Raw genomic sequence first — 27,296 nt, 5'->3', positions numbered from 1 at the left:
CTCCCACCCTGAGGCTGGCACTCTCCTATCTGCCTTTCCATGGATTCGCGAGAGCTTCGTTTTAACCAGATGAAAGACCTGCATCCACCTGTATTTCCTGGCAAATAAAATCAAACAAATTAGCCCCTGGCAAGGCTGATGAGAGGGAGATAAGACTGGGGAGGAGCTCCTTATTGTGCCTCCATTATGTGATTCCTCCTGAGGCACGGGCAGGGACGGGGAGAGGAGGAGGACAGAGGAGACCGATTCCTTAGGGCATAACATGTGCCCCTAGTCTAATCTGTCACTGTAAAAAATGTTGGGCTCAGGATTGGCAGATGTGGGTTTTGAAACTTTCATCCAGAGGGAAAAAGTTTGGGATCACTGTCAACACTAACCGGAATGTGACAAGATGTGTGTGTGTTGCTTTAAGACTAATGTCCTTCCTTGGTTTAGTCGGTGACGTCACACGAATTGCTCAACTTTGGGGTTTGAATTTGTGAAAAAAAATATATAAAGCTCCTTCAGAAAGTACAGTATTCAGTTATTTATTAAATATATTTTTTGCGATTAATCTACATGCAATGCCACATACTGACAAAATTAAATCATGTTTTCAGAGGTTTGTGAAAAACAGCTCACATTAATAAATATTCAGATCCTTTGCAATGACACTCCAAATTGAGCTCAGATGCATCCTGTGTTCTTTGATTATCCCAGAGATTTCTCTAGAACTTGCCTGGAGACAAATGTGGCAAATTCTATAGATCGGACATGATGTATAAAGGTACATACCTCTTGATATACGGTCATAATCCTTACAGTGCATGTCAGAGCAAAAACCAAGCAATAAATCCTAGAAACTCTTCACCAGACCTGTCAAGGCACAGATCTGGGGAACATCATTAAAAAATTATACTTTTTTTCATTGTTAACACTTGAACCACCAGGTCTTTCAGACCCCCAGTATCTGCCAGAGCCGAATGCCGTTTGGCTTCATTTGCATACACATTCTCTTCAGCACCATCCAGCCAGAGCATCAGTTCATCTACTGGGTCTTCATCAAACTATATAGAATAGTCAAAAAAAATATTAATTACACAATTTAAAATGGTTAATGAATTTGAAGAATATAAGAATGTGTTTGTATTGAACATCTTATCATACAAAAAAAATTAAGAAAATAATACAAAGGAGGATTATTTCTAAGAACACAGGCTATAGTATTTTAATTTGTTTATTAGGCCCTACAAATGTACAAAATGAAAATTACACATCCAATCTATAGGTGAGATGAATTGTCTATAGGTGACATGAATAGGTTATCAACAAACCAAGTCCATTTCTCTAAATGAATAGGCTATGTGAACTTTGCATCTTTGCAGGACTCCCAAAAACCCCAAAAAACAGGTAAATAGTCTCTAAATAGTTTTCTGTTAGTTTCCTAATGACCACTCTAACACGGTGGTGGGAGCATCATGCTATGGAGAAGTTTCTCAGCAGCAGAGACTGAGGGACTGTCAGGATTAAAAGAAGGATCAACAGAGCAAAATATAGCAAGGTCCTCAGAGATTCCAAATCCAGAATGCACTCAACAAGGACCTGAAGTACACATCCAAAACAACACTTGAGTGGCCATGAGACAAGTTTGTGAATGACCTTGAACGGCCCAGCCAAAGCCCGGACTTGAATCCATTGAACATCTGTGGGAAAACCTGAAGATTGGATGGGGAGTGTCCGTGAAATGCAATCAGACAGTGTTTCAGAGGATTTACATGGAAGAATGGGAGAATCTTCAGTGATCACTGCCAAAATAGCTTCTACATAGAACTAAATAAAGGTTATGAATACGAATCTACTATACACTGTACACTGAAATGCCAAAAAAAAATGTACAGACAAGCCCATACAAAATGCATACCAACGCCACCCATGCACGTCATTGGTTGCATCTGCCAGTGCATATATAAAGAAATAGACATCTGTGGAAGCATCTAGAGCTGTTTCCACAGTGAGAATGGCAAGTTATCTTGACTTAAGACATTTTCAACATGGTTTAATAATTGGAGCTCGTGAGATGGGTCATAGCATTTCGGAGGTAGAGGAGAAGTTGGGATATTCACGTACTACCATTAAGGGTGTACTGTGAATACAAGAATTCTGGCAAAGGCTCTATGTCAACAGGGCATTGTACAGGCTGGTGGAGGCTCCATGTCAACAGGGCTGTGTACAGGCTGGTGGAGGCTCCATGTCAACAGGGCTGTGTACAGGCTGGTGGAAGCTCCATGTCAACAGGGCTGTGTACAGGCTGGTGGAGGCTCCATGTCAACAGGGCATTGTACAGGCTGGTGGAGGCTCCATGTCAACAGGGCACTGTACAGGCTGGTGGAGGCTCCATGTCAACAGGGCATTGTACAGGCTGGTGGTGGCTCCATGTCAACAGGGCACTGTACAGGCTGGTGGAGGCTCCATGTCAACAGGGCATAATGGTATGGGGTTTGTTTAGCTGGAATTCAATGGGACCCCTGGTACGTCTACATACGTCTCTGACAGGTGAACGCTGTGTGCATCCTTTCTGCCGAGTTACACCCGTTCATGTCCTGCATTCATTCTGATGGGTTTGGCCTCTTCCAACAGGACAATGCACCGCCACACAAGTCTAGACACGCCCAATTATGGTTAGAGGAACACATGAGTTTGGGGTCTTGCCATTCCCACCAGAGTCACCAGCATTATAAATTAAGTAGATAACATCAGTAAATGAGAAGAAAGTGATGGCCCTATAGATGATGTTCTGGGTCAATTTCATCAAGTTGCTAAATTGTATGCTTGTGGTGTTCTTGCACTAAACAATCTTTTGGGTGTTCATCCCCATCCACTTCTCCCTCATAGCAGGAGACACACTCAAACAGGCACGTGTGTAAGCACAAACACATTGCTGAATTATGAGGTTTCCCACATAGACTGAGGAGCCCAATCTTGTGGGAACTCAACCTCCTCACATCAGGAGGCGGAGCAATACGGATATAATGGTTACACACAGGCCCCAACCCAACCTTCACTTTGTCTGTGTAGCAAAAATATATTTTTTGAAACATCAGCATTTTCAGTCAGTAATGTGCAAGAATGTCTCTTTCACAATACAACCAGGGCTCGGGACTAACTTCTTCCCGCACTGTCCCAGTACCAACCAGATTAACTTCTTCCTGCACTGTCCCAGTACCAACCAGACTAACTTCTTCCCGCACTGTCCCAGTACCAACCAGACTAACTTCTTCCCGCACTGTCCCAGTACCAACCAGATTAACTTCTTCCCGCACTGTCCCAGTACCAACCAGACTAACTTCTTCCCGCACTGTCCCAGTACCAACCAGATTAACTTCTTCCCGCACTGTCCCAGTACCAACCAGACTAACTTCTTCCCGCACTGTCCCAGTACCAACCAGATTAACTTCTTCCTGCACTGTCCCAGTACCAACCAGACTAACTTCTTCCCGCACTGTCCCAGTACCAACCAGATTAACTTCTTCCTGCACTGTCCCAGTACCAACCAGATTAACTTCTTCCCGCACTGTCCCAGTACCAACCAGATTAACTTCTTCCCGCACTGTCCCAGTACCGTCCTGAAGTGCAATGATTCATGTTATTGAAAAGAAAAAAATCCATAAAATTATTATTTCTTATGTGTTAATTGAACTTAAACAAAATTATTCTCCAGGTCAACGTGGAATACAAAAAAGTAATGAGAAGAAGGTTTGTATTATAATAAATGAGTTCATTAAGGCAACGTTTTTACAATAAGTAATTTGAGGTAACTTACAAAGCACTGAGTTACTTCGACCCAGAACATTACTCAAACATAACAAGGGTTTTTCTCTTTCGCAGCAATATTAACAATAACTCACCCACCCAGATCACCCACTATTCCAAAATTCTCATCTGGCAGGGGCACAGCACAGGTCGATTATGACTAACAAAGACTTGCCAATTAAAACGCCACAGCAACCAGCCTGACCAACAGACTATACCGTGCTAGACTATGGTCACAACATCACATCTCTAAACTGTTAAGAGATTCATACACTGCACTCAAAACTATGCACATACGTATGTAAATGTAAACAACAACGCTAAATCCATGTGCATTGTACCTACTTAAGTAGGAGGTACTTACTACTCCTGAGTTGCAGGGTTGCTCCAAGTGACTTTCGTAATGTACAGTATGCACTCACAATAAGTTTTTCTGTATAACAGCATCTGCAAAATGACTGAAATATAAATGTAACTGTTAAGGTCTTTCTTACAACCCCAAAACTGACTTGTTTCATTATCCTGAAACTAAATCTGATTAAACAAAATCGGGGCCCTGTGAAGTTTCCCCTCATCCCTTTTCTTCTGTTCTCGATTTGATGAACCATAGTTTTCTTGTGAGTCTCTGAGTCTGTAAGTCGCAAGAGAGATTGGGCTGATTGAACTAAGGGAGATAAGCAGACAGAATTCGCTCACAATGTCTGCTGACAGCTCTTCACCATAATACACATGTTAGAAAAACATTCCATATGCAGTGCCAAACTTGCTATCTACTAAACAACAGCAACAAGAAGCCAGGATCATCAATGGGAGAAGATTATGTACCTTATCGTGATAATTCAGGTAAAACGAAACCGACTGCAACCAACAAACTATTCAAAGAACATTTTGAATGTTACTTTACATCATAAAAAAAGATTACAAAAAAAATGTATTCCTCAAACAATGTACTACTATATAACATCAGTGTTCTTCTAAAAACAGACAGTGCATAGGCCAAATTGTTACTCAGACAATACAGATTCAATCTAAGAACGTTCAGAAAATCTGACGACAAAACAACTGCTTTGGACTGTCGCCCATTTAAAACCACTACAGAGATTCTTTAGAATTTCACAAGGCCCAGTGTTTCGCAAGGCCCAACTTCGGAATCTAACACACAGAAGAGGTCTTCCTGTTGGTTCCGCAAGAAAGCAGTCATATCATTACGCCTTTTTGAAATAAAGGGCAGACTGGAAACTGTACCTCAGCCTCGGCTCCAAACCCCTTAGAGAAAAAGCCCAACAGTGCCAGGGGAAAGTACCTCTCTGGCTCCATCCTTCATCCAGAACAGCTGATCTCAGACAGCAGTTCAATGTACCAATAGAAATAAATATCTTTGCATGCGTCAGCCTACTGCATAATGTGCCAAAGCAATCACATAGTATAGGCCTAACCCTATGGGTGGGACAGACTGGTTTTGGATGTTAAACTGTTACAGACCCATGCTTTTGCACCTGCTAGTGAGCACAACACAGTAAGGGTGTGACTAGAAGGGATTACAAAGTGACTCAACTCTATGGTGGCTGGCCATGCTACAAAAAACAATTCCATTGGAAAAGTACAGTCATCTCACCAACTTATCAGTGAAGTCAGTGGCTTAACAGGCCCATGCGCTTGGTGTGAGAGCTTTGTGAATACCTTCAAAACAGTTAATCTGTCATGGCACAGATCATGCCTGGACGTGGGTCTCTTCCCAGTAGGCTTTAGTGACGTTCCTGGCAGTGGTCATAGAGTCACACCATGTTAGACTAAGCCTGCTGGATATGATAGGGTTGAGGTGGCAGTGGCTGACTTGGTCTGAGTCACAGAGAATCTTGTCAAGATGGGTGGCGTGTGGTAAGGATGTGTGTGTGCGCTGCGTGTTTACAGCTCCAACCTCAGGGCTTGGATTTCCCCAAAAACTACTCAACACCCTTTGATTGTCAACGATGACACAATGGTCCGAGAGAATGAAGACATCCGGAGTCAAAGACACTAAGTAAAACAGGGCTCCGTTATTCACTTACAAACCACACTAGGTGTTTTCCTCCTTCTATATGGAGAACTTACTAGCAGGGGGTTCCCCTGATGTTTTCAACTGTAGATAGCAATAAACACAATCACGAAAAAAGCAACTTGTTTCTGGAACAGTTGCTCCATGGACAAAAACAGGATAGATGGGTACACCTGGGTTGTATTCATTAAACACTGAACAGAAATAAAACGGGGACAATTGTTTTGCGCTCAGCAGCAAAATCTAATCTCAGACATGCATAAATACAAAGACACGTGTGTGTGCAAACAAACCTATATGGCTAAACTGAACCTACCCTAATGCCTAAACCTAAATCAGACCCCTAATCCAGATTTTTCTTTTCTTTTTTTCTTTTTTTCTTGTGAGGACCGAATTATCAGGTTTTACTGTCATTGTGGGGATGTCTGGTCCCAGCAGGTAGAGCAAAACCAGGATCTCTTACACACTTGAATTTCTAACCTTATTGGGATCTAAAAACATAAAATCCATGTTACCGAACCTAATACTAACTCTGATCAAACCCTACCCTTACCCTCAATACCTAACCAGTACTGCCTTGACAGCAAGATCATGGAAAATAGTATGTTCAGTTGGGACTGTTAGAGCGGCATTTCGGTAGAGCGGCAGGATATTGACTTCATGTAAATTAATATAACATTGGAAGTAGAAAATACAGCTTAAATTGTGAGCTTGGTGGTGTATATAGTTCTGGGCTGGTGTGGATAAAATGTAAGGACAAAATTCCTGTCCCAGTCTGGCTGTGGCAAACGGGCTGGCTTTTGCCTCGTATCCACTGGTGCCAAACACTGGTGTTTCACCTTAAAGTCCAGAAATGTTTCGGTTTCCTTTGATACAGACCAGCGCCAGTCAGCCACTAGGCTGTGGCCCAGTAGCCTGGCTCTCAATTGGTGCCAAGCCCTGGAATTTAGGACTTAAGGCGGGGTTTGCGGGTTTACGCGTTACGTGCTGTGAAAACGCGGCATGTTGTGCTATTCGCATAGCCGTGTGTATCGTTATCTTTAGGATTCTCATAATGGTTTATTTTATGGTTATATGGTTTCCCTGATAAAATAAAGAAAATAAAGCAACAGTACAGGGAAGCAAAGACTCACAACGGAAAGACTTGGAAGGACTGAAGGTGATATGATGCCATTGACTATATAGAAAAACAGAGCACTGAGACGGACAAGTAGCCTGCAGAACCTATAACACAAAATTACCTCAAATTTCTCCCAAATCCTTCTATTAAAGGAAGAGAGTTTTGATAAAATACTTAAACCAAATAATGAATACACTGGCTTACACTGGCAGGGTCATGAGTGTAGGTGCAGAAGGAGCCGGTTGCAGGGGTTTGAGGAAGATATTAGTTTTATTACTCAGGTATAAACACTGTATCGTGAACAAACTGAGCATGGTGTTGTTTATTTTATTTTACAACCAGAAAATGTTTGCCTTTTATTTTTCATAACCGGAAAACCGCATTGATAGTTTACTCCTCCCCCCCCCCATGAGCCCCTCCTTAAGTCCATGGTACCAAATGTACAGTCGAAACAAGAAAATCTAGAGCCAACATTAGCATAAATCACTGGTGTAGCCCTGGTACCGTGGTAAAGCACCAGTGGAAATGCGGTATTAGTGCCTACCTCTTTCTCCTGTCTTGCAACTGGGATTTCATCAGTCAGAGTGCTATTCTGCAGGCTGGATTTGAGGAAAATCTACAATATAGAAATAAAAGAATGGATGAGTAAGTGATCTATCAGTTATAGGTGATCAAATGTTCAACTCACCCAACGGTACTGTAGCTGCCCTTAATTCACAAGAAATCCTCCATTACACTTACCGGAGAAAGGGGAATAGGATTCTCTCTCAAATATCTCGGGTTCTCAATCTGCAAGAGAACGAAATGTGAAAAAAGCCATTTACTTAGTTTTTTCTGTTGCCTGGGTTTGCCCCCCCCCCAAAAGATGTATTCAGAACTTCTGAGGAATAACTTTATGTATTCAAAAACTTTCTTTCCTGAACCTTTATCCCAAAACCAATCCCTTACCCAACACTTACAAAGTTACTTTAATTCCAAACCAAACCCAACTCTTAAGCCTAAAATATGTCAGGACAAAAATCCAGACTAAATTTGCATGTATTGTGGCAATGTTTCAGTCATGAAAAAGTAGGGAAGCAAGTGCACACACAAAACACCCACAAACCTCCACCCTCGATTTGTCATAAACAATGCAGGACTACAGATTTCAAAGGGCTGCACTTAGCACATGGTTAGTTTCTTCCATTAACTCCCACTGTTTAGAGAAAGTGAATACCTTGTGCAATTGCAAGCCTGCCTGTGTTTGTATTCAGCTAGGCCCATTTCCACTTGGCTCTTCTTTCTGCCAGAGTCAGCCCTTTTGTCAACTGTTACTCTGTAAGCTCTGTGGCTCATCTATCGACCCGAGGACAAAGATGTTTACGTACAATCCCTCATCAAACACCTGCTCTGTTCCTTTCGATTGCATAAGGCTGGAGAGGAAATGGTAACAGGAATGACAACTGAAACTTCAGGGCACTGAGGCTTAAGTCGGTATGCCCATTCAAAAATCTCAAATGAATGGAGGACTGAGGCCTGTTTATGGCCCAGAGCCAGATCCCAAAACGGTCTGAACCTAATTCCATTTCAGTTAGAAATAGTGGCAATCCAGCGAGGCACGACACACCAGGATGACCAATCAGTCAATAATAAAGGCTTGGCTTGCGGCTGGGACAAACCTCTGCCTTATGAGCACACAACAGATAAACGGACAGACACACTTGTTTTTGTAATAACCTGGGTACCTTCAAAGAAATCCAGCCAATGGAGGCCAAGGTTTGCAGGGCACAGCCAGGCTAGACTTCAGCGCTGAATCATAGGCTGCTTCAAGACTACAGTGTGTGCCTGTGTGCTTGTGATGTCTGCCCAACCTGACCAGAATAGATGGATCAGGCAGACGCACACACAGTAGAGAGGAGGGGAAGAAAGGAGAGCCACTCCACATCAAAGACCTACCGCCAGCCAAACAAACAACTGTTTTCTGTAATCACTTCCTAAAGTCAACCCATATTAGACAGACAATGGAACTGCAATGAGTAAAATTGATTTGGGCGGTATACCGTACCCCAGGATTCAGCAAAGGGATGTTTTTCAATACCATCCATAATTTTGTAACTATTTCTTTGAATAAATACAAAAAGAAGAAACTGGGCAAATTAACGAAACTGTCTGATACGAGCACATAATTAACTCCATTCGAATCAAGAGAGTCTGTAGTGTTTAGCTTTGCTGTAAGACACCCACAAGTTATGCTAAAAAACAAAACCTAAGGAGTCACCCCCATCAGGTTCCCTTACAAATAATGTCCTTCAAAATTATCAGTCAGAGCTGAAAAACAATAAAAATATATTCGATATTCAATAGTCTATGGAACAAGGTGGTTTGGGGGTTTGGGTGATCTACAATGGTAAAGGAAAGCACTGTAGGCTGTGGGAAAGTGGACAATAAGGGCAAAAAAATAATTGTTTTCCCAGATAATAAAAAAAAAATATATGCTTTTTTTTTTTTACATACAAAAGAGTAAATGCATTTAAAAAGCAGTAAAGAAATTAAACAAAACTATTTTTTTGCACATTTTATGAAAAATTTTGGAAAGCTACATAGGTCCTACAACACCACATCAAAATACAAAACGATCTATGCAAAATTAATCAAAATAATTGCATGTAAATTTAGCGCCTAATTGAGTGCATTGGACTTGTATGTTCAATTTGGCAGGAAAGTAGGGTATATTTTTTATATTTTTATGTACAACCCCAGAGAGACCACAGTGTAGTGTTTTAGAAATTAAAGAGAGAAGGGACACTGACCAGTTTGTTCTTTAAAGATGAAGTATACAGATTGCCACTCCTTCTCCTGACAGAGGATTAAGAGAGGAGGTGCAAAAGGGCTCCCAGAGATAAAGGTAGTGGCTTGTGTGGCTGCTACCGTGTCATAAAATTGCGTACTTCGAACATCCACCAGAAATAGTTGCAATATAACCGTAAACAGTTTTAATTTATGCTTACTATATATTGTAGCAACTGAAGTTTGAAGCCAGCAAGGTTTTTGTATATCCTGAACAAATCCTAATGCATAATTTGTTTTGAAGAACTGAACAATTGCTAGCAAGACTGAAATTGAACTTAACAATGCCAAAGCTATTTCATTTCATGGCACAACCACGCTTGTTTTTCTCTAATTCACGAATGACATTGATACAATAACTATCCATACAGGTGACGATAACTGACTTTTTCGTCTAGTAAAAAGACAAGAGAATCGGGGAAACCTCTCCTTTTTCACGGCACAAGGGGTTTTGGTCTATATTACCCCAAAAAGCATGCACAGATGCGTACTTCGAAAAGCCACCAGAAATAGTCACAATATAACTGTAAACAGTTCTATTTTAGGCTTACTATAACGTAGATACTGAAACTTGTAGCCAAGTTTTTGTCTGTCCTTAACAAATCCTAAAGCATAAGCGAGGATCGAGAATTGCCCACATGGCAGTTACTCTTCTTGGCAGACTCCACTCCGCTCTGGCGAAAAGATAAAAGCACAGAGAAAGAGTCCCTTCATCATCATCAGGAAGAGGGAGGGTGGAGTGGGAAGAGAGAGGAAGCATGGCAGCATGCTGCTCATGTCTCCCAAGACATGGACCCCAGGACACAGGAGAGATGTCCTGTCTCCTCCATCTCACTGTCTCTTCTCTCCTCCACCTCACCCATGTCATCTTCCTCCAACCCTTTCTGCTCCACCTTCGCCCCACCTGCTCCTCCCTCTCCACTGGCTCAGTCAGCTTGGTTTAAACACGAGTCAAGTGATCCCCAGCCTGGTGTGAAGCCTAAAAGGCCCATCTAGTTTAGATATGCTGTGACAGAAATACCCCCAGGTTCCAGGTATTGAGGCGGGCCTCCAGCTCACAGTCATCAAGGGGCACCACAGTCTTCCTGCTCCCAACCACCTATGTGACCAGAGAACATGTAACTGAGTGGGGAACAACAGTACACATGCTGTTCAGTAGGTTTCTCTATATTAATAACAGCCTGCCCCACCCAAATGGTTCTCCATCACTCCTCTACTATCCTCTCCAACCCTTTCTTCCTCTCCCACCTCCACTCTCCCTCCTCTCCCTCCCATGCCAGATGTTTGGCTGCTCAGTAACCATGCAGTCGAAATTCCTGCCCAGGGGTCAGGTCACAATGCTCTCCCTCTGCTTTTTTACTCAGTGTTCTGGGGCCTCCCCCTCCTGATACAATGTTATATAATGAATGTGAATGCTTTATGAACATCGTCTGAGCATCGAGTCCATTTTATGAGAAAGTCTAGTGGGTGATGCAGTTCATTCAGATTCAGTTTTGTAAACATTTTCAGTATATGCACTGCATTTCCAGGGTACTGTTGTTTTAGGATTATGATTTAGCTTGAGGTTGAGGTTTGGCAATCGTGAGTTATAGAACAAAGGGAAACCTCTAATATTTCCCTTATTAGAAGCAGAGGCATTATTTGAACATGATTGGAATCAGGTGGTAGGTGGGGTTGCCTTTGGAGTCTTAGCAGATGTAATGTAAAATACAGAAATTACAAAAAGAAATAGGTAGGTTAGAGAATTTGCCAAACGGTTTAGATAGTTTTAGTGTTGCTGACCTCTTTGTTATCATGTTTGGAGGAACTTTGTCCTGGACTGGAGGACAGGGGATGAGATGGAGACTTCTCATACAGCTGTCTTCTCCTGTAAATAGAAGGCGATAGAGAGTGAGAAATTGAAAGAAAAAACAAAGAACAAGAGAAAAGGGAAAAGAGGGACATGGAGGAATGTTAAAAAAAAAATAGTGGGAAAAGAGAAATGGTAATTATGAAATTATGGATAACTGCTTCACAGATTTACATTCATGTTTCAGTGGTTACATTATGGATAACTGCTTCACAGATTTACATTCATGTTTCAGTGGTTACATTATGGATAACTGCTTCACAGATTTACACGTCTAATGCAGAAGTCATCAAATCTCAGGTATGGTCTACTTGGGGAGTCTTGCTTTTAACTGAGAGTTTTACTATTTAATTGTTGTATCCTCTCAAAAACCAAACAATGAACAGTTTCAGTAAACCCTGGTAAGTTTGCAATGTGCACGTGTTTGTATTCACTGTGATCTACACCTGCCATTGATTTCACTCTGGACTACATTTCATCTGATCCATAAGATAAATGTTCCTGTTTTGTCAACGTATTTCCATACTCAAATCAGACAGTGTGGCTTCACACTGACGTTAAAACAATCTCTTCTTGATACGCTAAAGAAATCTGAGAATAGCAGGACAAATACATATAGTCTGGGGGCTGGACTTCTTCAAGCAGTTTCTCAACAAGCACCTAAGTGTTATGTGCATGCCTGGGTACCCTGTTCAATAGGATGTAATGTGACAGAACGTTATAGAACAGACATGTTTGACAGTCCTGGAAAGTATGAAAGGGACTTCTGTCAACCAAAGTCAATTATATTTTCTCTACAGCCCAGCAGCCAGCAACAGAGTGGACGTCAACAGAAACCTTGCTGATTCTGACAGAGCTAGCATGGTAACACATTTGGACAAGCCACGGGAACGTTCTGCAAAATACAAGAAAAGGGAGTGTTCTTTTTAGACATGTCCAAAGAGTACCTCTGATTTTTGAGTGCTCGCTTGCCTAAGGAACAGGCGCTCAATTAGAACAAACAACAAAGGAAACCTCTGCTGCTGATTCCAACAGGCTACGCTTCATTAATTAGTCCCAGCAGCTAATTAAGTACATACAATGGAGGCAATTACGCCGACTTAAAGATGATTGAATAAATCTGCACAATTAGTAAAGTGCGGAGAGGACCAGATAAAAACAACCAGTAATATACTAAGGTGTGCTTTGATATTTTTTTTCTCTAGGGCACTTTTAATGATAGTAACTTACGCTCTTTTCTTCCTTCTGTCCGTAACACTCAGTCAGAAGACAGTGACAGATCCTTGAAGATTATTGCCTTTCTAACAAAACATACCTGCCATGAGAAACAAAAAAACAGGCAAGCCTCGTTCAGCTGGCCCCCAATAAAATGTGTTCATCGTTGTTGCCCTCCCGAGATTCAAACCCCAGTGTCTTTAACCACTACACCACAGAGTAATACATTTGCTGAGTGTCGGTACAGCCTCTTGATATTATATAATTGTCATGTCATGCATTAACATCACACTAAGTTTGAATATTTCGTTAAACACCATTAACCATTGTGTTAAACTGAGTAATGTTTCTTATCCAGTTTACCTCCACCAAAAATAGCCACTATGAACTGTAAGGCTTTCGCCACTGGCTGTTTTAACAGCTTATTTGCCATTCGTAAATGCCATTGACACAATATCTATCAATATAGGTGACGAAAACTGACTTTTTCGTCAAGTGAAGAGACGAGAAAATCGTGTAGTCTGCAAAGTTTGTCTATTCTGAACAAATCCTAATGCATAATTCGAAAAAATCCAGAGTCACAATATAACAGTAAACGGTTTCATTTTAGGCTTCATATAACATAGCTACTGAAGGTTGTAGCCAGTGAAGTTTTTGCTTATCCTGAAAAAAATGTATTTTGCCACTGGGGGTTTGAACAGATAATTAGCCATTTGTGAATTACATTGATACAGTATCTATCAATATAGGTGACGATAACTGACTTTTTCATCAAGTGAAAAGACGAGATAATCGTGTAGTCAGCAAAGTTTTTGTCTATCCTGAACAAACCCTAAAATTCACCAGAACATTTTTATTTTAGGCTTCCTATTACGTAGTTACTGAAGGTTTAGCTAGCAAAGCTTTTGTCTGTCCTGAACAAATCTTAAGCCATAATGTATTTTGACTGTGACGGGAGTCAAACACGGGACCTATTGTTCTGTAGTCCGTGTCACTAACCACTTCGCTATTTAAAAATGGGTAGTCAATCAGTAAGAGACATGCACTCTTCTAGGCCAGCTCCGCCTACGCGGTCGGGCAAAAATGAGGTGGACCAACACAAGTGCAATTCAGCATCACAGCCAAAAGAGGGAGCTCTCAATGCCTCTACAGCCAGTTCCAAAGGGAGAGATGCATAAGCTGGATGTTCTTAGCAAGTGTCAAATAGGGATGAACATATCCAAGCCAAAAAGCTGTGTATTATACATTTGTCTCCATTTCCATCGGCTAAAAGTAGCTTGTGTGAAAGTTTGCAGTCCTTCTTCCCCTCAAGTACACACACACACACACGCGCACGCACAAATAACTGTGAAAGACAGACCGAGGGCCAAGTGAGCAGTGCGATCTGGGGCCTCAAAGTCAACAGGTGGAAGAGGATAATTGAATCAGATGTGTCTAGAGTCTGAGGCCCAGAGATCAAAGCTGTGTCATCCAGTCAGGTTGGAGCTAGGATAGACAGAGGGTGCATATGTGTGTGTTGCAGCCAGTCTGATTAAAACAGCCTGACATCGATACACTCTGTCCATGACCTACAGGTGCAGGGGCCAAAGTCTCACCCTCAGGCGCCCCAAAGAAAGCAGCTCAAACCTGGGGCACATACAAGATGTGGTTTCCCTTAACTGGAAACCACCTGGAGGCAAAAGTCAAGGTCAACGGAGAGAGTCTGGCCTTGGATGGAAAGACCTGTGACGGCTAGCTAAACAGGTCGTTTAAAAAAAGCTGTTTGATGTCTGCTGCTGCAAGTTCAATGTTATTGTCACACTTGGCTTTGGGAGATGGAGTGGAAGTGGTTAGAGTTCTCATGTGTGGAACTAACACAGATGGTAGACAGAAATCAGAGGAAGTAAAAAGAAAGTGGAAAAACAAGAGAAGAGACCGAGAGAGCAAAGAAACACAGAGGGGGTGGAGACATCTGCTGCAAAACCCCACATTCTCACCATCCCTCTCAAAAATGTCCCTTTTCTTCAGTTACCAACCCAACCCTTCCACACATGCTAAGTTGCCATAAGGTTATTCTCAAGCTACCTTGAAATGAGTGCTTGGAGTTGGCACATAGAAAACACATCAAAGCATTTGGCTGCTTTTCTGAATCCACAGACACTGTGGTACTCCAGTTGAGGGAGATAAATAGAACAAGCAGGGATCTGCAGGTGATTGGCGCCAGCTAGTGGCAAAATTCTGAACTAATACCAGTCAGATGTGTAAATGTCCTAGTTTTTAGCATACTCAGTCAACAAGTAAAAAATGTAAAGTAGTCATGTTTTCTAGCAAGTATTGTAACCTATTGTGTTTTGTAGATTGCTCGTTCACATTAGTGCAAATGCGACACCTGGATAGATATGTTTGTCCTACTTTCATAGAGCCACTGGACTTGTTTCAATAGTGTGCCTATCAGCCACAACATTGCGGTATAGCAAGGTTGACACATTTTCTCTGGCTTTTTAAAAAGTACTGCCTGATGGGTCCAACCCTTGGGACGGAAATAGTTCTTACAGATTCGCTACCTAGCTACTCCTTTTCAGATTCTAACTTGCTCATTACAAGAAGAGCTGGATATCGCTATGAATTCTGGATATAGAGGTTTGCTAACAAAAAGGAAATTGGTATGACAAGGAAGGCCCTCTAACAGTGGATGACCACTCATCATAATAAAACCACATATAAATTGTCCAACAGATCAGGAACCCTCTCCTGAAGGTAGGAGTGGATATGTCAGTCACTACCATCCAAAGATTTTTGAAGAATTGTCCTTTAAGCTTTGCTTTCAACAAAGGTCATAAAAGAAGCTGTATCTAAACAGGATCCAGAAGCGCAGGCGTTTTCTCTGGGCCTAGGATCATTTAAAATGGACTTTGGCAAAGTGGAAAAGTGTTCTGTGGTCAGACGAATCAAAGTTCATTTTGGAAATCTGGGACGCCATGTCATTCGGACTAATGAGGACAAGGAAACCCCAAGTTGCTATCAGCACTCAGTTCAGAAGCCTGCATCTCTGATGGTATGGGGTTGCATGAGTGCGTGTGGCATGGGCAGCCTACACATCTGGAAAGGCACCATCAATGCTGACAGTTATATCCAAGTTCTAGAACAACATATGCTCCCATCCGTCTCTTTCAGGGAAGACCTTGCATTTTCCAATATGACAATGCCAGACCACATACTGCATCAATTACAATGTCATGGCTGCATAGAGGAAGGATCCGGGTACTGAAATGGCCAGCCTGCAGTCCAGATCTTTCACCCATGGAAAACATTTGGCGCATCATAAAGAGGAAGGTGCGACAAAGAAGACCTAAGACAGTTGACCATCTAGAAGCCTGTATTAGACAAGAATGGGACAACATTCCTATTCATAAACTTGAGCAACTTGTCTCCTCAGTCCCCAGACGTTTGCAGTCTGTTATAAAAAGAAGAGGGGATGCAACACAGTGGTAAACATGGCCTTGTCCCAACTTTTTTGAGATGTGTTGATGCCATTAAATTTAAAATCAACTTATTTTTCCCTTAAAGTGATACATTTTCTCAGTGTAAACATTTAATATGTAATCTATGTTGTATTCTGAATAAAATATTGAAATTTGAAACTTCCACATCATTGCATTCGGTTTTTATTCACAATTGTACAGTGTCACAACTTTTTTAGAATCGGGTTTGTACCAAACTGTTGATTTGGCCACTCCTAATGTTCCTGCTATCTCACTGATGGAATGTATATTTTTTTTTTTGTAGCGTAAGGATGGCCTGTTTCACTTGCATTGAGAACTCCTTTGCTACACCTGGAATCAACTCCAGACCTTTTATCTGTTTAATTGATGAAGAAATAAAGAAATAGCCCAGCCCTGTCCATGTAACAGCTTTTGAGTCAATTGTCCAATTACTTTTGATCCCTTGAAAAAAAAGCTGTATTTCCTAAACCCTTTTTCCAATATGGAAGTGAATACTCTGGAATTATAGCAGAGAGACTGCACGTTAAGGCCATTTTCATTATTGAACTTTATTTAACTGGAATACATTTTGGTATACAGCCAAAATAACAACACTTGTCATTGTCCAATTATTTTCGGACCAAACTGTATGCAGTATCGTAGCCTTCCTGGGGTGGATCACTGAAAGATACATTTCCAGCGAAACAAGTATTCAACCGGAAGCAATCGATTATATTTTTTGTTCTATTGTTTTGGGTGTTGGCTGCCAAAATCAAAATGAGAGACTGTTAGATTTTAAATCTAACTTGCACATTTGCTGGTGGTCCAAAAAGTGAACTACCTAAAATAATTAAGTGCTTATAAAGCTGCAAAGTATGTCAGAGCACTTAAAGACCTTCAGAAACACAGATAGTTTGAACAAATTACTTCCTAGCAAATTACTCGCTATCCAAAGACCAACAATGGCAATTGTTAAACCAAATTTGAGAGTTAAATGCCTTACCTATCTTATTTAATACATTTATATCCAGGGATTTTATAATGTACAATTAGAAAAGTGAAAGTGTTCATTCAGTCACATTTTGTAGAGTATTTTCTTATTAAAATACATTGAAAGATAACTTATATAATTGAATTTACTTTTTGTTGAAATTAGAAGCATTATCAGAAGCAATTTTATTTAATTCATGCCAGGGTCCACATGTACAGAAAGGACAAAACACTGGTATCAGCCGATTGCGGCACATGAATTTCGGATATCGGTATCGGCCAATCATTTTATCATTGGTGAATTGGTCAAAAGGCAATTTGTTGACAAAATATATGAGATTAATAAAATAAACAACACAAATAACATAGCTATATATATTTGTTTTTTATTATAAGGGAATATTATGTTTTTTGTTTTTTTCATTCATCTTCTTCCGCTTATCCGGGGCCGGGTCGCGGGGGCAGCAGTCTAAGCAGAGATGCCCAGACTTCCCTCTCCCTAGACACTTCCTCTAGCTCTTCCGGGGGGACACCGAGGCGTTCCCAGGCCAGCCGGGAGACATAGTCCCTCCAGCGTGTCCTAGGTCTTCCCTGGGGTCTCCTCCCGGTGGGACGGGCCCGGAACACCTTAACGGGAAGGCATTCAGGAAGCATCCGGAACAGATGCCCAAGCCACCTCAGCAGGAATACTATATGATTTATACTAATACATTTGCTAAGAGAAAAACTATTTAAAAAAAAATGCAGACCTCAGAACATAAAGAACCATTATCAATCTTCCTGAGTTGTTGGTTGTTGGCTTAAATGTATGTTGCTTTATTGTAAGCATCTGACAAAGGAGCAACTAGTTATTCCATTGAGTATATGATTAATGATAATTCCCTAAGAAACTCACCACTGTCCCTATATTTACCTAGGGCCCAGACAAAAACCATTAATCAACCAAGCATTACAGAGACTTATTTTTCTCTTTCCTTCATTCCATCCCTCCCTCATCCTCAATGAATATTAAATGGGAATAACTATGAATATCTACGATTTGTATGACTTCATAAATCGCTTTAAGTAATTGTTGGACTGTCTATGTAAGCGACTCTAACTCATGGAGAGCAGGGACGAGCTAGAGCAAATGCAGCATCATATGACAATTCTGCACAAGCCCAAGAACCATCTTCGGAGGAGAAAACAAAAGTTAAAACCCGCACCTAACATTCATCACAAATTGTGTTTGGCATATAAAACAATCAAACAAACAATGCCCAGTTTAGAGTTTTCACAATGATAGAACATTTATTTTTCAATTAAATAGTTATTTCACAAAGTTCTATGAAAGTGCTTTAGGGGTGCAAGAGCAATATAACCCTCTGATGCTAGCTCATCCCTTCTCTTCCTGCATAAGAATGCATAAAGAAAAAGTCCAACAATTACTTGAAGCGACTTTTGAACTAAGACACATCAATAGACATTCCTCGTTATTCCCCATTAAACTACCTGCCCAATATTTCCTGAAATGTTCTGAAATATGACAGATAATTACATACACCAGGAGTGACATTTTTTTAATTCTAAATTGTATTAGTAATGTTGAAAAGCAGCATTTCTGCATTGGAATGGTGTGAGAATACCGCAACAACATAATGATGTCATGAAAATGTTTAGCAATTCATTGGCAAGCTCATGCTTCTCTAAGCCTCTGACTGGCCAGCTGATCCCTCATAGAAGAATAAAAGCATACTCCATTTATTAAAAGTTCAGTTTGAGATGGGGTTTTTGACATGTCTTATTTTTCTTTGGATGAAAATATAGCATTGGATGAGTCAATAGCATCAATTAAACATGAGCTAATAAAATCTTTACTTTTTAGTGAGATTTTTCTAAATGATTACTATGAACAGTGTGTATCATTATTATATTTCCCCCATTGAAATACAATCCCTGGGTTTCTATTTCTATGGTTTCCCCTTACACTAACTTCCATCTCCAGCCACTCACTAATTTATGCTTCTGCTATGGTGTTGTCATTAATTGGTTGAAAATCCCACAACCATTACTGCGATCACATCATTAAAGCTAAAGACAACAGTCAATGTCCTAATACCCAGGAAAGACAACTGGGGATGAGTACAAAGTTGTCCTGCAGCAGCATCAACACATACCATCAAGAGTGGATGATTGGAGAACTTTTCATAATTACAATGCACACAGAAAGCATTCAGATCCCTTCAATACCTCACAAAGTCTCATGTACATAAGTGTTAATTCAATATATTGTAGAAGTGCTTTTGGTAGCAATCACAGCTTCAAGTCTTCTTGGGTATGCTGCTACTAGCTTTGTTTCTCCCATTCTCTTTGTAGAGTTGTTGTTGTGCTAAAAGATTAAATCTTTGCCACAGTCTGCGGTCCTACGCAGTCTGAATCAGATTTTGTTTTAGGACCTCTCAGTATTTTTCTCCATTCATCCTTCCCTCGATGCTGAAAAGTCTCCCAGTCCCTGACAAACATCCCTAAAGCATAATGTTCTCACCACCATGCTTCAATGTAGAAATGGTAAAAGCAAGGTGATGAACGATAACTTACACCAGACATAGGGCTTGGCATTCAGGCCTAATAGTTTGATTATGGCTTCCTCATGCTCATAAAGTCCTTAAGGTATTGTATGCGGATTACTCAGGAGTGGGTACCATCTACCCATTCTACCATAAAGCCCTGACTGATGACTCAAAAACCTGTTGATCTTTATTTTTGCAAATTCCACAATAACTACAGTACAGGCCAAAAGTTTGGACACCTTCTCATTCAATGCGTTTCCTTTATTTTCATGACTATTTACATTGTAGATTCTCACTGAAGGCATCAAAACTATGAATGAACACATGAGGAATTATGTACTTAACAAAAAAGTGTGAAATAACTGAAAACATGTCTTATATTCTAGTTTCTTCAAAGTAGCCACCCTTTGCTCTGATTAACTCTTTGCACACTCCTGGCATTCTCTTGATGAGCTTCAAGAGGTAGTCACCTTTAATGGTTTTCCAACTGTCTTGAAGGAGTTCCCAGAGATGCTTAGTACTTGTTGGCCCTTTTGCCTTTACTCTGCAGTCCAGCTCACCCCAAACCATCTCGATTGGGTTCAGGTCCGGTGACTGTGGACGCCAGGTCATCTGGCGCAGCACTCCATCACTCTCCTTCTTGGTCAAATAACCCTTACACAGCTTGGAGGTGTCTTTGGGGTCATTGTCGTGTTGAAAAATAAATGATGGTCCAACTAAAGGCAAACCAGATGGGATGACATGTCGCTGCAGGTTGCTGTGGTAGCCATGCTGGTTCAGTATGCCTTCAATTTTGAATTAATCCTCAACAGTGTCACCAGCAAAGCACCCCCACACCATCACACCTCCTCCTTCATGCTTCACGGTGGGTACCAGGCATGTAGCCATCTGTTCACCTTTTCTGCGTCGCACAAAGACACGGCGGTTGGAACCACAGATCTCATATTTGGACTCATCAGACCAAAGCACAGATTTCCACTGGTCTAATGTCCATTCCTTGTGTTTCTTGGCCCAAACAAATCTCTTCTGCTTGTTGCCTCTCCTTAGCAGTGGTTTCCTAGCAGCTACTTGACCATGAAGGCCTGATTCACGCAGTCTCCTCTTAACAGTTGTTCTAGAGATGTGTCTAGATGTGCTGCTAGAAATCTGTGTGGCATTCAGCTGGTCTCTAATCTGAGCTGCTGTTAACCTGCGATTTCTAAGGCTGGTGACTCGGATAAACTTATCCTCAGCAGCAGAGGTGACTCTTGGTCTTCCTTTCCTGGGGCGGTCCTCATGTGAGCCAGTTTCGTTGTTGCGCTTGATGGTTTTTGAGACTGCACTTGGGGACACATTCAAAGTTTTTGCAATTTTCCGGACTGACTGACCTTCATTTGTTAAAGTAATGATGGCCACTCGTTTCTCTTTACTTAGCTGATTGATTCTTGCCATAATATGAATTAGAACAGTTGTCCAATAGGGCTGTCGGCTGTGTATCAACCTGACTTCTGCACAACACAACTGATGGTCCCAACCCCATTAATAAGGGAAGAAATTCCACTAATTAACCCTGACAAGGCACACCTGTGAAATGAAAACCATTTCAGGTGACTACCTCATGAAGCTCATTGAGAGAACACCAAGGGTTTGCAGCGCTATCAAAAAGCAAAGGGTGGCTACTTTGAGGAATCTAAAATATAAGACATGTTTTCAGTTATTTCACACTTTTTTGTTAAGTACATAATTCCATGTGTTCATTCATAGTTTTGATGCCTTCAGTGAGAATCTACAATGTAAATAGTCATGAAAATAAAGAAAACGCATTGAATGAGAAGGTGTCCAAACTTTTGTCCTGTACTGTACATCAATGCAATGAATCAGTTCATTCTTCAACTGAGAGGACATTATATTGTGCAAAAGTGCATCTTGAAACTACCTGGTAATAAATTATTTAGAATACGTTTTAGATAAAAAAATTAAAAAAATCTCTTTTGTAGTCAGATACCTGACAACAAAAAAACTCTTGTAACTGAAGTGGAAAACCACAGCCATAGTTTTTGGCAAGGGGTAATATCATACCGGTTTGTGTCGGAGTAAGCTGTGGGTGAGGAGCTCATCCTCTCTCTGTGCAGGCTACTCAATGAGTCGTCACTCCGGCTAAGCTCCCCGTTCACCCAGTCAGGCAGGCCTGCAGTGCTCTGGTCCAAGCCCCGGCCACACAAAGGCTCATCAAAGTAGATGGACTGGCAATAAGGAGATGGGCAGAGAATTTAAACCATCTAAACAGTAAAAAACATAAGTAACAGCCATTCGGATTTAGAATTACATTATGAAAGAATCCTGATGAAACCACATGTGTTTTCATTCAGGGCAGGGCATGCTAGGTAATATCAAATAAAATAGCATTTAAATAAACACATTTGAATTAGAAACAGCACTTGCAGTATAGAGAATACATCAGGGTCTGGAATCAAAATAAAGAGCTATAATCTATTACATTACCAGCAAAAATATTGCAATCAAAATACAGATACTTTTGAAAAAAATACTACAGAAAATTATGTATAAATTCTGAAAGGATGTGTACAAAAAGACCCCTTGTATTGTTTATCTGGTTTCAAAACAAGGCCCACCCTATTGCATGGACACGTGAAACAAAAGGACGGTTTAAAACGCAACATTTTGGTTATTGCAGAGGAAAACGTTTTGAGAAGCACTGCTGTAGAGTTTGAGTGATCAGGCTAAGCAATATAACTTGGCCTTATATTAAGACCTACAATGATCTGAATCATACTGCTGCTCTCTTTTACACAAGGTTAGAACCACAACATTCTGGAGTTTGCGGTGGGGAATAGTACAGACAATAGGCTAAAGATATCACTTAGTGCAGGTCAATATGCCAATGCCTTGCCTTTTGATGCATCGGAGTCCTACATCCCATCACTAATGTGAATAGAATTTTATGTTGGTCTGTTAGAATTTCCATTAGTCAATTTAGAGGTTTACCATGTGCTCCCTTTTGTTTTCTTTGAGTCTGACATTTTGCTGAGTAGACAGTTCGGCCTAATTTTCCATCTGTTGAACTATATTAACTGATTTATACACATTTGTTTTGCCCCTGATATCTCCTTAGATAACTACAACTGAGACAAAACTGATGGCCTTAGGTTGTGAACTGAGAATCTTCTTGCGTAAAGTTGCTGTCTGTGCATATGAATAAATTAAGGTACTCTTGTGCCAAGCTCCTGTCTGTTATTCTCACATTCTGACCCACGTGCCATGGTGGATGTTAAACTGAACTATTCACTACAACCTAAGATACAGTCCACCCTATTTTTCACATATCACTATTTTGATAACAGCAATTACCTAAATTGTACCGCTGCCATCTCAATTTGTTGTACATTATTGTAGTTTTGAAAGGTCTAAATGTAGGATATGTAACCCATCAATGGTTCACTTAAAAGTGGGACCCCAGCGATGTCAATTTTGTTGTAGCCCTGAATAATTCCGCCTGAATCAAGCCGCCAAGGGGTTGATAATTAGTTGTTTTGCAACCTGTGGACAGCCAGTGAAATAAACAGCATGTTGAATCCAAGCTGCTATAGAATAGACCAGGGGTATTCAACTTACCCTACAAGATTTGGAGCCTGCTTGTTTTCTGTTCATTGTTTCAATAATTGCACCCACCTAGTGTCCCAGGTCTAAACAAGTCTGATTAGGGGTTTTTAATGTGAGTGGAACTGATTTCAAGGAGCAGAGTTGAGTTTGAGGGGACTAGATCTTTGAGGGAGTAGTAGGGCTGCACGATATATCGTTTCAGCATCGACATTGCGATGTACGCATCCACAATAGTTACATCGCAGAACGTGCGATTTAGTAAGGTAAACATATATCAGTCTACAATATTTTTTTTTTCAAATGGAAAACTAGCATTATATCTGTCTGATATAAGGTAATTTACTCTGATTTATGGTTTATTGGATACACAGTTTATTATTATTTTTAACTTAGTTCGTTGCTGCATTTAGTTGACAAGCAGGCTCTGCTTGCGCGTGACGAAATGATGAGCGAGGAACAGGCAAAAAATACCGAAATGGAGAATTTGGTTGCAAAAAGAAATGCATCGTCAATTACATGGAAATATTTTGGCTAGACAGGATGATGATGACCAAAAACAGGTACTTTGTCGAGAGTGCCTTGCAATTTTTGCCACAACACCATGCCACATGACTAATTTGTTCAATCATTTAAAGCGGCAGTACAAATCTTCGTATGACGAGTGCAAAGCATCTCTATGCCGTCCAAAGCAAAAATCTATTTCAGATGCATTTGCCACAATTACACCATACGAGAAAGGTTCGAAGCGGCAGAGAGAAATCACAGATTCAATAACATTTCACGTCGCCAAAGACATGGTACCAATTAACACGGTTACCAAAGAGTGTTTTAAAAACATGAGCCGGTCGCTTGACAGCAGTATGTAATGTCAACATGCAACTTTTTTTCTCAAGTTGCCATCCCAGAGCTGTATGGGAAATGCAAGGCACAAGTTGAAACAGACCTGTCAAGAGTGGAATATTAGACAGCAACAACAGACAAATGTCCAACAGACTTAGTGTATTTTTTCATATCACAATATATATTGCAGAAAAACAAAATATCGCAGTTATTTTCTATATCGTGCAACCCTAGGGAGTAGTGACAGTTCGGTGGTGTTGCAATCTACATACTACCAAAACCTAGATGTATTTCAGAAGACCACAAGGCTGTTCTTCGCTCAATATAAATTTTCTAGATGCAAAAAATAGATGGCCTAATGGACAACTCCTGCTCAAATATTAGACTCAGTAAATTTCAGTAATCTACAAGTTATGTTATTGGTTACAATTTGGCAGTAGGACAAAGTCAGTTCTTGTTAGTATGATATAGGACTGTTTACCATATATGTTGGTAGAGTCTTGAGCCTGCCTGACTCTGGCTTGTGGCAGAAGGGGCCCTCCAGGACCCCTCTTCTGAGCATGTGCAGGAGTAGACGGGAATACATGTTGCGGTTCTTCCGTCCCATCGGGCCCATGCCGGACACACCTGGGTCACATAACTTTTTGATCCACAGGGCACATCGCTGGCGCTCTAAAATACAATCGGGAGAAGTAATTGTAAATGACTGCATTTGTTACGATTAACACACATCAATTAAAAAGTATAGAATAGCTTTTTAGTTACAGTAACTTATTTTACAATGTGCCTACCTATCTTCTGGGGGAGTTTAAGAACATATGGTTTCATGTCAACTAGGTGATGGTCAAACTCTGAGTCCAGTTTCTCCATTGTTTCCTCGTCATTGTTCATGGCTTCCTGCACATCAGGAATAAGAAGATACGTTTGATTTGGCCTCATCTACAATAAAGTATCTACTATGGTTAAAGAGTAGATTTGCAGCTTTTATTTTAAGGGAATTTCTGTATGTTCTGTTCTGTATGTTATCTTGGTTTCACCTTTTAGAAATGACAACTCTTGCTACAGTCCTATTTGAGGACACCCATTTCATTCCAGCTGAACAGACCTCATTGTGGAAATATCATTATAAAACAGGGAATTTGGGGTGGAATACTGTAACACCATTTGAAAACATAAACATTAGAGATGGCGAGCTAGTACCATGTTTACTGAATCTTGAGCTCTCTCTTAATATACTAACTGAAATGTATGGATGAGACACCAAACTAGGCAACTAAAACGGTGTGGCTAACGGTTGACACTTGACTTGCATAAATAGTTAGGACTAAATAGTTATCCTACCAAACTCAACATAATTATTTAGCCAATAATGTTACTTATAATGTTACCTATCCACGTTAGTAAGCTAGCAACTACACTGCAAGCGGTAGCTCTAGTAGACCACAGCTGATTGGCAAGCTAGCTAGTTCGCTAAGTTCGCTAAAACGTTAGCGTTAGCTTCAGTTCCTCAGCAGATGCTCCTCCAGACTGCCAACAAGTGGAAGCGCGCTTAGTAATCACTGGCGCATTGTATGAATTTGATTAGCGAGTTAGATAACTGCAATATTCTGCATTACTGCAAACATTATAACATACTATTAAAATGTTCGGTTGTTATATCTTATTACCTGTTTTTATATCCCAACGATTCAAACTTCTGCTATACAGGAGAGGCGGGGACAGACTACCAGGACTACAGTGGTTCCCAAAACTGAGGATGCACTGAGTTGAGTTGGAACCAACCGAGTCAGCCGCCCTACTCAGCTAGACCACTGTGAACTTGTCTACAATAGATAAGTGGAATTTTCATTATGCTTTCAAAATAAAGGTACCCCATTGGAAGCGAGGCAAATGATTTAAAATATGTCTAATTAGGAGTAAATCTTGCAAAAATGTTTAATGCCTTCATACAAATTCATCAAAACATTTGTATATTTTTTTATGGGCATAATGCATTTAATTAGGGGCATAATGATATTGCACAAAAGATTGTATAGCTTTACTTCGCTTAGGGATCCAGTCTCAAGAAAATGGGAAATCAGTCTACTCAGTCACACTTGTATACATATTTAATGTATAATAGACTAAATGTTTGTCTGATTTCCCACTGTTTTAGATTTTAGATACCAAAAATGTAAACTATAAAGTTCATATTTGTGTACAGAATTGTAATCTGTGGGTGGCACTGAATAGACTGATACCCCATCAGAGATCCGGCTATACCACCTATTGTTAGTATGCACCTAATGCAATTCTGAAGTCTTGTACATCCACAGTGAAATTTCACAAGGTTTCTTTCCTTTGGTTCGTAATTTTGTTTAAATTATATAACAACATTCCAACCTGGTAGCATTAATTGATCACATATGGCATAATTCTACTATATCCATATTTACAACACTTTCGTTAGGGTGGGTAAGATAAGATACAATTAATGTATTATGTTAAAATTATATAACAACAAGTTCAAGTTCAAAAGGTTTATTTGTCATTTGCAACAACAAGTTACGGCAATGAAATGCTTGATTTTCCTACTCCCGACAGTGCAGTTAAAAGTTAAAAAGTAACAGTAATTATAATAACACTATACAAAAACACATGTCAATAATAATAACTATACAACTATACAACCGTAGTGCAATGTAAAATGGGACAGGTATGATATAAGTGCCAGATGTGCATGATATAAAGTGACATGTGTGACAACATTCCAACCTGATAGCATTACTTAGATCAAATATGGCATAATTCCACTATGTGCGCAACACTTTCAAGAGGGCACTTTTATTCTGATAGAGAAACGCATATTACAGTATTGGGGTGAGCTTCACATGTAGCAAGCTTTTGCCTTGCTACCTCCGTCCATACTCGATTCTCTGCTGACTGCTGTTCGACATCAGTACAGTACAATACGTCATCAATGTCGGCACCAGGCGACTCCTCCAGACTGCGTACTACGACTACGTCATCTCCGCCTCACCCC

The 27,296-nt window shown here is 40.5% G+C and overlaps 1 protein-coding gene across 5 annotated transcripts in view; it reads right to left on the bottom strand.

Annotated features, from left to right (window-relative positions):
- Nucleotides 1–26,067, bottom strand: part of cep112 (centrosomal protein 112) — a 157,114-nt gene extending 131,047 nt beyond the window's left edge. For 3 of the 5 annotated variants that reach the window (XM_029123329.2, XM_029123331.2, XM_029123332.2), the window contains exons 1-8: nucleotides 25,942–26,067; nucleotides 25,066–25,171; nucleotides 24,756–24,946; nucleotides 21,893–22,056; nucleotides 11,553–11,637; nucleotides 10,792–10,869; nucleotides 7,686–7,733; nucleotides 7,489–7,560 (exon numbers count right to left, since the gene is read on the bottom strand). In XM_029123329.2, the coding sequence (XP_028979162.2) occupies nucleotides 7,489–7,560; nucleotides 7,686–7,733; nucleotides 10,792–10,869; nucleotides 11,553–11,637; nucleotides 21,893–22,056; nucleotides 24,756–24,946; nucleotides 25,066–25,165 (738 nt within the window). In that variant the 5' untranslated portion in view covers nucleotides 25,166–25,171; nucleotides 25,942–26,067. Of the gene's footprint in view, nucleotides 544–7,488; nucleotides 7,561–7,685; nucleotides 7,734–10,791; nucleotides 10,870–11,552; nucleotides 11,638–21,892; nucleotides 22,057–24,755; nucleotides 24,947–25,065; nucleotides 25,172–25,941 lie in introns of those variants that run through there. The other 2 variants (XM_029123330.2, XM_029123333.2) reach the window with 2 other exon arrangements.
- Nucleotides 26,068–27,296: the final 1,229 nt, after the last annotated feature.

This window comes from Esox lucius, chromosome 11 (genome assembly GCF_011004845.1).
Source record: "Esox lucius isolate fEsoLuc1 chromosome 11, fEsoLuc1.pri, whole genome shotgun sequence".
NCBI lineage: Eukaryota > Metazoa > Chordata > Actinopteri > Esociformes > Esocidae > Esox > Esox lucius.
The sequence above is the reverse complement of the archived record's forward strand: the minus strand, read 5'-3'. Positions and strand labels throughout refer to the sequence as shown.